This window comes from Papaver somniferum, unplaced genomic scaffold (assembly GCF_003573695.1).
Source record: "Papaver somniferum cultivar HN1 unplaced genomic scaffold, ASM357369v1 unplaced-scaffold_31, whole genome shotgun sequence".
Lineage (NCBI taxonomy): Eukaryota > Viridiplantae > Streptophyta > Magnoliopsida > Ranunculales > Papaveraceae > Papaver > Papaver somniferum.
The window spans coordinates 676,922-690,419 of NW_020642151.1; the positions used below are offsets into that span (position 1 = coordinate 676,922).

At 34.5% G+C, this 13,498-nt stretch overlaps 1 protein-coding gene across 1 annotated transcript; it reads left to right on the forward strand.

The window, feature by feature from the left end:
• Positions 1 to 4,423: 4,423 nt before the first annotated feature.
• On the forward strand, positions 4,424 to 6,386 carry LOC113341707 (probable aminotransferase TAT2). The gene is made up of 7 exons (XM_026586469.1): positions 4,424 to 4,689; positions 4,853 to 5,192; positions 5,304 to 5,522; positions 5,621 to 5,680; positions 5,826 to 5,981; positions 6,070 to 6,163; positions 6,271 to 6,386. Exons 1-7 carry the CDS (start codon positions 4,424 to 4,426, stop codon positions 6,384 to 6,386), a joined length of 1,251 nt encoding a protein of 416 aa, XP_026442254.1.
• Positions 6,387 to 13,498: the final 7,112 nt, after the last annotated feature.

Consider the following 13,498-nt stretch of genomic DNA (forward strand, 5'->3'; position numbering starts at 1 on the left):
TTCAGTAAAACGAGAAGGAACATCAAACCTAGGTTCTAGTTGATGAAAAAATTCTAAGAAGCCTTCACGCTATACAAACATAAAAGGTAATTCATCTTTGATGATCATTCTGGTGAGGGCTGCTCTGCATGCATCTTGGTCAAACGAGTGATTCACAACGGAACGAGTCTCACCATTATCACTTACTTGAAAGGCTAACTGCTGTTGTCCAGGTGGAGTGTAGTTAGGACACCTTCTTTGCTTTATATGGTTGTTCATGTTTGTTGTTACATGAGAGTTAGAACCCCCTATATCGTCTTTACCCTATGAAAACTTCCTTTTACAATGCTTGCACTGAACTTTAGGTGGCTTAAGATCAAGACGCTTATCAAAATGTTGCCAGCAGTCTGATTGCTTCTTACCAGAAGCTTTCGGAGGCTTTGAAACTTCAACCAGAGATGATGGTGTAGCTGTAGATATGCTCTCGACGGTTGCCGGGTTAACTGTAGCCATGCTCTCATCAGGATCGTCAACAGGAATAGAAGGTCCCTCAGTACTTGAAGCCATCTGCTAACAAATTTAACACATTAGGTAAATGAACACAACAAGGAAAACACATTCTAAGATATTAAGTCAATTGATCTGTATATAGAGAAATATTGTAGTCTTTGATAGAGAAGTGTGGTCAAGCAAGTAAGCTCATGAAATAGTAGCTCAAGGTAAATATACAGTGCTCTCAGATTCTCCTGTTCATACCCATTGACAGTAGATATTGCAACATCATTATCAGTACAGTCACAAACTTTACTTTTAGTATAACCTAACAAAATTCATTCAAATAACAAACCGTAATCTCCATTCAAATAACAAAATTCATTTTCAAACCAAAAATTAGTTTGATAATCAAACATACTGGTTTAATTTTCAGCACTGATAATACAAACTTCAACCAGAGATGAATTAGACAATCCACACCCAGAACTGGTTTAATAATCAAACATACTGGTTTAATTTTCAGCACTGATAATACAAACTTCAACCAGAGATGATGGTCTTTACCGACCAAATCACCCAAAATCTCTAAACTGGAAGAAAAAAACTAATTTAAGAAAACCCTAAATCAAACATACTCAAAATTATTTTGACATCTAAGAAAATTCCAAACCAATTAAAACGAAATCAACATCACTAGAACATATAATAATCATTGAAAGTCAAAAGAAATGAAAATGAGAGAACAACTTACAGTTACTGATGTTGATGATGCTCAGAGAAGAAGAATGATAGAACAACTAATTTGGTAGCAAGAGAGACTTTAGATCAGAAGGATATTTACTGTGATGAGAAGAAGATGAATGAGAGAACAACTAATTTGCTCAGAGAAGAAGAAGAATCGAAGGTCTCTTCCTCTGAGACTATTAGGTCTCTTCCTCTCGAAAAAAAAACTGATGCTATTAGGTTTCACCGAAAGATAAAGATGTTTATGTATAAAACTCCAACTTCTCATATTATTCTTAATACATTTACTAAATTTCCTAAATGTCCTATGGTGCGGGTAATCCGCGGTTATCAAATCCCAACCGCAACCGTAATCGCACCGCGTGCGGATTTGAGAATGCACCCGTGTCCGGTCCATAACTCTTGCGGATTGGTTTTCACCCGCAATTTTGCGGACGGATACGAATGAAATCCGCGGTTACGGTTTTTCTGCTCAGCCCTACCAAACGGTGAAATGAAACTTTTAGGTCCACACAGTCTTTTTTTTTTTTCCTTGATTAGCTGAGCCCATGAACAGAATTGCACTCTGCTAATTAAACATGCGATGCGGCGTCAGATGCGTGCATTTGTGTGACGTCGCTTAATCTCCTGTTGGAGTACTTATTATAAGTTTTTTCTTTTTCTTTTTTGATACGCACTTATAAGTTCTTCCTAGTCCTAGTAGTCATCATATATATCTATTCTTTTATTCTACAAGGGAGAATCCTAGATTGAGAAAGAGAAAAGAGAACAATCATTCCATGTAAAATTGACCGTTGATATAATCTATGTATATTGAAAAGCTTTCCGACTGTTGGATTTCAATCTAATAAAATCTTCACCTTGTACCTTCTCTTTTTTCTTTGGGAAACTTAGGCGCAGGCCCAAAAAAAAGAATATTCTCATTGTCAGGCCCACAATTAATTTTAGTTCCGTGACACCCATAATTATATGAAATTATTAAAAATGTCTGCATGACGGATTATGTATCAGGGATATAATTGGCAACGTAACTTGGATATAACATATCTAAAAATCCGCGTCTTGGAATTTTACAAATTTTATATCGTTGGAAATCTTTTTAAGAGAGCTACGCAACGAGTACAAACAACAATATCAATTTTTTGTTTTACACAAAAAAATCGGAGTTGATCATCGTTTTAGGAAAAAATTTCGAAAACTGACTACATATTTATTATGCAGCCTCCAAAAAAGACGCATAACACATTATGCAGACGCATAACGAATTATGCAACCATTTTCTCGACCGCATAATAAAGTTATGCATCTATAAGGAGTTATGTAGCCATTGCTTTGGTTGATTTTAGTGCGTACATAAAAAATTGATACATAATTGGTTATGCATCCATATTTAAGGATGCATATCAGGTTATGCATCCATTTTCTCGATGCATAAAAGATTATTCAACAATTTTCTCGATGCATAATGCATTATGCAGCCGTATTTTGGATGCATATTAGGTTATGCATCCATTTTCTCGACTGCATGATGCATTATGCATCAATTTTCAATTTCACACAAAATAACAAAGATACCAGATAATGTGTTATGCATCCATTTTTTCGACTGCATGACATGTTATGCACTCATGACAACATCTTCTTCTTCTTCGTTGTTCATCATCCCAGCTCAAATAAGCTTTATTATTATTCCATGTATTTTCTAAATCTCAAATCAACTTTTCTTCCTGTTCTACTTGATTGAAAAAATTACAAACCCTATCTCCATCTCAGAACACATCTCAGATCCATCTTCTCAATCATAATACCTAATTAAAAAAAAAAGAAAACCATTCATCCATCTTTCGGAAATAACAAACAGCAAGATCTCGATTCATCTCAGAACATCACCTCAAACCCTAACTTTCGATTTCATTCATCTATTGTTTCCAATCTTCATGTGATTATACTGTCTATCAATATTATTGATCGTAAGTCACAGTTGGGAGGAAGAAAAGAAAAATAATTGAATAAGAAATTCCCCGAAGAATAAGAAGAAAAAAGATACAAAGAAACCAAATTTTATAAATTGTGGGTTTGGGAAAAAATTTCTTACGAAAATTGGGTGCGCGTGTGAACTTTTCGGCCTGTGGGTTTCACGGTGTAGAAAATATGTAGAATAGGTCTCCCTGTAATATTCACTTTTTCTTTCTCAATCTAGGCCTACTAGACTTCAGGGCCGTCTTAGGCCTAGGACGAGATGGTTGACCGCCTTAGACCCAAATTTTGTAAAGGCCCAAAAATATGATGACCTAATTATTCTAGATTTTTTTTTAAACATTTTTTTCCCCTAGATATTAATCAAAGGATAGTGAACAATCAAAATAATGGAGATGGGAGACTTTATTCAATTGATTGTTTAGTAATGCAAAAATATCACCAAGTAATTGCATAGTCCATAGTATTTGCTAAGTTACAAGTTATTCAATTAATACTTTTGTCAACCCTCAAAAGTTACGAGGCTTCTAATGGACGTACCATTTTGTTTGAAGGCGTACCAATATACATATAGGACAAAAAAATAATTATCTTTGGGTTGGTACACCCCCAAGTAAAATGGTAATTCCACTAGCAGTCTTGAAAATTTATTCTACATAATCCATGGTATTTGCTAAATTACAAGTTATTATAAATCACCGAGTTTAATTTTTTTTCATTTTTGAAACATTTGCAACATGTGTAGTGTCTTGGTGATATTTTTTCAACAACAAGCAACATAAAAATGTTATAAAATTTTGACACCGTCGGCTGCTAATATTTAAGGAACATTATGATGGTGTTAGCGTGGATAAATGGAATGCTCAATATATTTAATCGTCCATTTTTCATTTATCATTTATGCCCATGTATTTTAGGAAGAAAAGGCATGTTTTTAAAAGTTTGCCCCGAGCCACAAAAATGGTAGAGACGGCCCTGTGACTAGTACTAGGAAGAACTTATAGGTATTTCAACTGGAGATCAAGCGACGTCACACAAATGCATGCATCTGACATCGAAAACGCATTATGCATGTTTAATTAGCGGAGTGCGACTCTGTGCATGGACTCGGCTCATCAAGAAAGAAAGATAAAAATGACTCAAGTGGACCTAAAAGTTTCTTTTCATATCTTTATAAACCCATCGAGTTATTTCAGAAAATATATCAAACCAAAATTAAGAGAAGAAAATGGAGAATCCTAAAAAATGGGGTTTTAGTGCAAATGATGAGATTGATTCAGCTTCTGGTATTACACTTAGAGGGGTTCTAAATACTTTAATGGATTCTAGAAACCCTGAAGATGAAAGAAAAACTATTACTCTTGCTCATGGTGATCCTTCCGCTTTTCCATGTTTTAGAACAAGTCAAATAGCTGAAGATGCTATCGTTGATTCGCTTCGTTCAGCTAAGTTTAATGGTTATTCATCTACTGCTGGTATTCTTCCTGCCAGAAGGTATACTTATAACTCACAAGGGGTTTTTACTTTTAGCGTTCTGTGGACTTCCTTTTGGTTGTTATAGTTTGATTATGCATCAGTTGTATGCACAATTCCATTTGGATATATATATTTACATAGTTATTGTTGTAGCTAATTGTTGAACTTTAATTATTAACAGGTCTATAGCAGATTATCTATCTCGTGATCTTCCATACAAGCTATCACCTGACGACGTTTTTCTCACGATTGGTTGCGAACAAGCAATCGAGATTGCATTAATGGTATTCAATCGACCTGGTGCTAACATATTGCTGCCTAGACCAGGTTATCCATATTTTGAGGCCTATGCTGGTTATAGGCAGCTTGAATATCGACATTTTGATCTTCTACCAGAGAAGGGTTGGGAGGTCGACCTTGAAGCTGTAGAAGCTCTTGCTGATGAGAATACCGTTGGAATGGTTATAATCAACCCAGGAAACCCTTGTGGAAATGTCTACACGTATGAGCATTTAAAGAAGGTGAATAGCTAGTCACTCTATTGAATCTGAATTATGTCTTTAATTAGTCTTAGTAAGAGTAAAAAATGGGCTTACAATATTAAGTAAACTCTTTCCATTGTATTGCATTAGGTTGCTGAGACTGCAAGGAAATTAGGAATTCTAGTGATCGCCGACGAAGTTTATGGCCATCTGACATTTGCGAGTAACCCATATGTGCCAATGGGAGTTTTTGGGTCAATAGCTCCTGTCCTTACACTTGGATCTTTATCAAAGAGATGGGCAGTACCTGGTTGGCGACTTGGTTGGCTTGTTGCCACTGATCCCAATGGCGTTTTTAAAGAGACAAAGGTAAGTTCTTACTCTAATTCAACAATTTCCCTTTCCTATTGTCTTATTGCTGATTGTTAAAACTGAAAACTAATCTTGTTTTTCATCACATATCTCAGGTTGTTGACTCCATTATTAGCTGCCTCAATATCTCTGGGGACCCTGTAACTTTTGTCCAGGTTTGCATATTTCTTGTGTATGTTTCCAAAAGAGCGTTTAACTCTTCAATCGTTTTGCAGGTCTAGGCGATTGGTGTTGTGACAAGGCCGCCACATACTACTGTACATCTGCTAATTTTCCTCGTACTTGTGTTGATTATTTCAGGCTGCCCTTCCACAAATTATTGAGAAAATAACAGACGATTTTTTCGACAATGTTATTACTATCTTGAGGAAATGTTCTGGAACATTGTATGATCGAATTAAGGATATTGACTGCCTTACTTGTCCACACAAACCAGAAGGATCCATGTTTGGGTTGGTAGGTCGTGCGATATAGACTAATTGTTGGTGACGATTTGTTTTTTTGTAAATTTTGGGTCTGCTTATAGTATTTTTAACTGATTCAGGTCAAGTTCAATCCAACTCTTATGAAAGACATAAACGATGATGCAGACTTCTGCTTCAAATTAGCTCAAGAGGAATCCCTTATTATTCTGCCAGGTTAGAATTCTACAGTTTATGAGTATGCAGACATTTATTTCATGGTTGTAAGATTTTACACGAGGACTCATTTAACTTGCTCGCGCAATGAATGTTTTTTTCTCTAGGAACTACGTTTGGAATGGAAAATTGGCTGCGTATAATGTTTGCTGTTGAACCAACTTCTCTGGAAGATGGTCTTCTGAGGTTAAAAGCTTTTTGCCAGCGACATGCCAAGAAATAAATGTAGCTGCAATTACCCAGTAATAGCAATGATCTGTAGTTGCTAAAGATTATTATCTTATGTATGCATCCCATTATTTAAATTGTTGCAAGTGTGTACTAGTTTGATTTTTTTGAACTCTAGTTGGGTGTGGGTGGTTGGTTTGGTTTTTAGGCCATCCTTCTTTGTTTGCAGCGGTTCTTGTACCGTCCTTTTTTCTTTCTTTTTTTTCCTTTTCAATAAAATATTTACTATTTTTAGTTAAAAAAAAGGGTCTCCTTGTTTTGGCTCTTCCCTCATCGTCGTAGAGGAACTGAGGAAATAGCCATGGTTTGTGATTTAAACGCGTGTAACAACGAACATTGTCGTGTTCATCATCTGGTCTTTGGACAAAACTAACAATTAAAGGTAAAAGTAACAATTAAAAAGCTAATCACTTGTGAAAGTAACAAAGAAAAATAAAAAGTATATACAGACTCTTAGAGCTTCTCCGATAGTAATGTGGTTAGTTTCCCATATGGCATAGTGGGAAGACATCCTTTATCTTTTTTAAAAACGGATTTTCCTAATTATAAGGGAGACAAAAAATCTTTTCCAACCCTCGGACATTTTTTCCTACCCACTGCCTAGCTGTTTCATATTTTCGAATTTAATAAAATATATTTTATTAACCGAAACAATAACAATTTTCTGACGCTGAGAACTCCATTAAACTTGTATTTGTAAAGCCTTTATGAATTGAAATTGGTGAACATGGAAGAAACGTATATTTTATTTGCAAAGTTACTGCAAAATCCATGAAAGAAGCAAAGGGCCTTGAGACGTACTATTATTGGCCATGTTTCATAAGTGGAATTTATCTTCATCTTCACTTCGAGTCTCATCATGCCAACTCCCAAGATTGCTCCTGCTCCTGCAAATTCCAATGGTACTTGTTATTTTTCGAATTCTTCATAGCTATTACATTCTCTGTAGGTTACTATGTAGCTTAAGCCTCAATGTTCACTTAAAATATTCCTTCCCTTAATACAGCTTCGATTGACACGAAGTGCACATCCATATAATTGCAGGCTTGCAGCTAAAAAATAAGTAAAAGACTATTAAGATGTCTTTAATATGACTGCGTTACTTTTATCATGGTAATTCGGAGTACATATGTGCCGGAGTTTCTATGGATGATGACCCTTTATTATATATATGCTTTTGGAAATTCAAATAAATTTATAAGAGAAGAGTCATTTTGATATAAGAGAAGAATTACCCGATACAAAAATGGTGTACTGCTCCATTAATGCTTTTGTATGATTGATTTACAACAGTAACGAGATGGTATGACGATGGCTCTGGATCAAAAGAAGGAATAAAGTTTTTTCGTTCTAGTTAAAACGAAAGAGAAAGGTTAAAGGAATATTTATTTTTAGGTTAAAAGTTGTTTTTAGAGCATCTCCGAGACAAGGTGCAAAAAATCTTATGTGAATTTTTAATTTAGTCATTTTATTTATGTGGTCTGCACCTAAAGTAAATATAGGATCTCACATCTAAAATACCATCTCCAACAAGTGAGAAATTCAGCCCTTAGAATTAAAAGAAAATTAGTTAAAAACATGACGTGGAGGTGTAAATAACACATTCTTGAACACCTTCATATTTAATAATTGGTCCCTCCTAACTTGTACAACCCTACTGTTAGAGATGAATTTATGCCAAACGGGGGTCTAAAATCCTATGTGTCACTAAAAATAAATAAATCTACCCTATGTTGGAGATGCTCTTAGTGAGTTAAATCTATTTTTAATTTTAAAAAAGCTCACTAGGATGTCAACAAATCCTCTTGATGAATCTCTGAAACAAGAGGTTGAGGAAGAGGATGTCTACCCAAAAACACGCCACGTCATATACAAATTAGTCGAAGTGGTTAGGGTTGGAGAAAGAATTTAGTGAAACTGGTAGTAGATCTTACGTGGATGAAGACTTTTTCCCTCATCACGATCCATTGGAGAAACTCTTATATTTCTATACACGCATTAGGATCCAAAAGCAGTCCCCTGCTAATTTCAGAGGAGCCAGGCTATCTTACGTGAGAGGGTACTTCTTAGGTTGCTTGATTGGGCGGTTCGTATAAAACCACTGAAGAAAATCTTCAGCAGGGTTTCTTAAAATGATTCCTCTTCTTCTCCAACTAGGAATACTTGACCATTTTAATGAGTAGAAAACAAGCAATGAATATCAAATTACTCACTTTAACACAGTCTCTCAATCATACTAACACTTTTGGTTTGAGAAACCCAAGCCTACTGGTAGCAATAGCAATAGTAGTTGTAATATTCTTTATTATCAAGAGCTTCGTCTCTTCATTTATAGGCATCTAGATATACCTTGAAAAGTTATTTTACCAAACTAGAAGTTTGGCGACACAATTCTAGAATGATTGATACAAATAAAAATAAAAAAATGACATTTTATGAAGAAAAATATTCTTGTTTCTGACTTATGGAATTGATGTATGAGGAGGGATTTTCTTACACTTTTATTCTCACACTATCTCACACGTTCGATGTGATTTTTACGATCAAAAACCAAACCGTAACGGATTTGAAGTTAATATTTTGGGGATATGTTCATCTTACCAAGTTATACATGCTTACCAAGTTAATATTTTAACGTATAACACCACCATCTACTGCTTTGAAAATGAGCCTTACGTTGAGAGTCAACGGATTTTTAGCCATTGAAATAAAAACCAAGATTGTGAGGTTTTATATTTCGGTATGTGCTCATTTTTGGTAGGCATGTATAACTTGGTGAGAGAAACATATCCTCAAAATATTAGTTTCAAATCCGTTAAGGTTTGGTTTGTAATTGCAAAAATTATATCTAACGTGTGAAATAGTGTGAGAATAAAAATGTGAAACGAGCTTCCTTTTGATTTATATTTCTATTATCCAAATATGTTCTCAAAATTTTATTTTTTTTATTTTTTTATGTTTTATTTAGAACTAGATTAATGCCAAAGCCAATGCCAAGAAAAACAAAAGATAAAAGATCAAATTCCTCCCAAAGCAATGGATCTACACAATAGTCTACATATGTAATTAGTTTATAAGTGCATGGGCGTACGGCCACGTTTAAGTTACTAAAAGCAGCCACCCACCGAAACGACTAGTTTCTCGACAATATCATGTACCTGCCACTAGTTTTTTTAAAATATTTTTTTCCTTATTGATCAGTAAATTTTTTGGAATTAACAGTCTAAGAGACTCTCACCTAAATTCAAATTAGCATGTACCTGGAAAGAAAAGAAATTAACTAACCAAGAACCATCGGAGAGATTTTTATTTTATCTTATTTATTTATTTTTGAAGAGAAACTCTAGAATCTTACGCGGAGAGGGCGCATAGCTTTCTTCGTACTCTTTTATTTACATTCTAGCCTCGATAAATGAATGTTCTCGGGATCAAAAAAAAATATTCATTTAGCACGGTTATTTATCGATAAATAAATATTTATTCAATTAGACAACATTTTCTTAATTAAGAAGTTAAATTGTATAAGAGAAGATGTACAAACGTACTTAGAGGGTATTGGTAAAAATTCTTGTCCCCTAACACAACATCTAAAATTCAACCATGTGATGATGGGATTATTCGAGCATTCAAAGTTCATTATCGGCGTCGTTTTTATTTTAGCATCTTGCAAAGCCTTGAATTCGACCCACCAAATCGTGAAAAGATTAACATTTTGGATGCTATTAATTTTGCTACTATGGCTTGGGTATTTGATGTGACGGCAAAAACAATTGTAAATTGTTTCCGTCATTATAAGATTCGGTCTGAAGATATTGATGTTCCCGACTCAGAAAATGGTCTATTAAAAGTAGATATCCAAGGATTAACTGGTGTCATCCCTATAACATGGACGTCGAACATCTTTTAAACTATCCTAACGAGAATGATGCAGTTATTGAATCTCCAACGGACGAAGATATTATTGAGTCAGTAATGAATGATGAAAATGATCCTGAACCAGATGATAGTAGTATCGTATCAAATGTGTCATCCATGCCTCTCAAGCGATGGTCACTTTAAAAAAATTACTTGCTACAACACGAGCAAAATATTCCAAATATTATGCAAACATTGCATAAAATCAAGGATGCGTTGCATTTTGGTTTGGGTGGAAGAAAAATACAATCAACCATAGATAATTTTTTCAGTTTATTTCTACATATATTTTTATGTAAAACTTACTCATTATGTATTTTGGTTTATTCTTATATATTTGTTTATATCTAATTTAGTGATTATTCTATTATATTTATATAGGATCTTTAAGAATTCAATTTTTTTCTATTCATTAATTCATTAAGCGAGGTTATTCATTTATCACGTTGGTCCAAGTTGAGACCAGAAAAATTATTCATTTAGCAAGGTTATTCATTTATCGAACATTCGTTTATCGAGATTGGACCGTAATTTCCGTCTCAACTTCTTACTTTTTTCTTGCATATCTAGTTTTTTATACTTGGTTCATAGAAGACGTACAGCGAACACATGTGGGCTTATCTTGTCGATACAATTCTATTACATTACTATTACAAACTTTTTACTAAGTGCACACTACTATATATGCAATGCAACTTGACGAACATCATATTGTTATGCAAACATACTGACTTACTGCACTCTATCACACAATGCAACCATATATTGACCGCACATTTGAACACTGCATTACTCAATATTTTCCCCTTATCATGATCTTCTACAACTCCTAGTAACTCATACAAATGCTGAAATTTTCCTTTAGGAAGTGCCTTGGTGAATATCTCTGCCAGTTGATCTTTCATCTTGCAATATTTGAGTTGAATCTCACCTTGTTCGACCACTGTTTGAATGAAGTGATACTTGAGTTATGTGCCTAGCTTTGCAATACTCAACTGAATTTTTGGACATACCATTATACCAATATATTAGTGATTTGTTGTCACAAATTTTCTCCAAAAAAAAATTTGGTTCTTCCTTCTTATTTCTCCTTCTAGAACTCCTCTCAACTATACTACGTGAGAGGAGATACTAATGCTGAAACATACTCTGCTTTCCTTCTAATGCTGAAACGTACGGTTTGTTGATTCTTCAAAACTTACGAGAATATATACATGAGCTGGAAAGAAAGATACCCTGATATACTCATCCATACAACCTCCCAAGTGGTTATCAGCGTTTCATCAAATCTCTTACTGACAACAATTTCTGCAAGTAAATAATCATTCAACGAGCATCATCATTTGTCTAGTTCTTCTGCAATATATATTTTAATATATCATGATTGGTTTGTTGCAGAGGTTATATAGGACGTAATGGATCTTTGTCAAAGACTATAGGATATACTCCAGAAACAGAACTCAAAACTGGCCTCCATGAAATTGGAATTGTACGTGATATTTTTGGTACTTTTGATCTCATGCACACAAGTGTTTTATCACTGTATCCTTATTGGTTGTGCCTATTTACTTTCTAGGCACTTGATGGTGATGATGTAGGTGTTCTTTTAACTAACAAATTCAAAGAAGAAATGTTCAGGTATGTTGCTTTAAAGTTTCGGTCGTTAACTACATAACTTTTTAATTTTTGAAACTATACTTGTTTTGATTCCCTTGATATTTCTCTTTCTAGTAAGTTACGCGAATATGAAGAATTTGATTTCGTAAAGCCTGGCAACACGCCAATGAAAACGGTCAGGAAAAAGCTATTCTGCTTTGAGGTGCTTGTGTAGTTGATAATTATATTGTACTTTGATGTTCTCACCGTTAAAGTTGTCTTTGTTTCAGGTGGTGTTTGAGAAAGATCAAGCTCTGCCTTTACCTATCCGTTCAAATGCGAGGAAACTGTTTACCATATTACAGGGCCTAAAAGACTGATTGATCATGGTGGGTGTTATTATATATATATTGTGACTGCGACTGCTTTCAGTTAATTTTACCTACTAACCACAGCATTACACAGCTAACTAATCTTGTATTTTCTTTCTTCGATTGGCTTCCTTGTAGAACGTTCCATGCAGCTGACTGAAAATTATGTTGTGTGTGAAGAGCGAGAACGTGTGACAGAAAATGCAGCTAAAATTCTGGTTTGTCTCGTTAAACCCTTTATTATCCGTTTCCATGCTGTACTTTTTCGCTACCTAAATTTAATGCAAGACCTTTGTCGGATACACATTGCTTAAATGATAATGCCTAGCCTGGACCTTTGTTTTCGGCTACTTCTTGAGGGTGCTATCTTGGCACTCTTTCTTATTTTTATTTGATTTTGCCTTTTTGAAAAGAAAAAAAACTGATAATGCCTAGCCTAGTCTTAATTCTTTCTTGCCTAAGTTTGGTGCAATCATATGACCCCTCGTTTGATATTTATTTTTCTATAATCTGCTGCAGAAACATCTCAAAATGAAGTTGTTTAATTATGTCCTTGTACCAGTTTGCCACTGGACTGCCGCCACAGAAAAGTTTGAATATTATGAGTAAGAAGTTTCCTCTAGTTATTGTACTTCTTCAACTGTTACCTAAGTCATATTTTCCCATGGTTGACTAAAATTTGTTTGTGGTTTTATATTTTTATGCAGTAATTCGGCGTCTCTGCCTACAAGATCGTAAGTGAGGATCTCTCGGCCTCTTGGGTTGCAGGTAAGTAAGCAGAATGTTTCAGATGAGGACCACATCAAGGAGGGAGATCAGTCCAAATAATTCTTTGGACGTCTTTTGTTTTCATTAGAGAAAACAAGTATTCATGGGTTTTTTAACTTCTGTCTCTACAAATGCATTCTCCAATGCAAAGACTCTTTTCTTGAATTTTATAGCTTTTTACACTTTCCAATGTTAATAATTAGTTTTTATCTTGTACATAGGTGCACAAGATAACAAAATCCCTAACAGAAATAACATATTATGTTTCTCCATGTTGTTATAACTTATAATGGGTGGTGTACTATTTAGCTCTGGAGCTTTTTGACTTTTGGAAATAAAAAAGTCAGAAGTTAGTTTGGGTACACAATTTCCGAAAGACTTCTAGAAGCAAAAAAATTAACTTTTTGTGAAGCGAAATATTTTTGTTTCTGACATCTACTTCTGAAGAAGCAGTTTG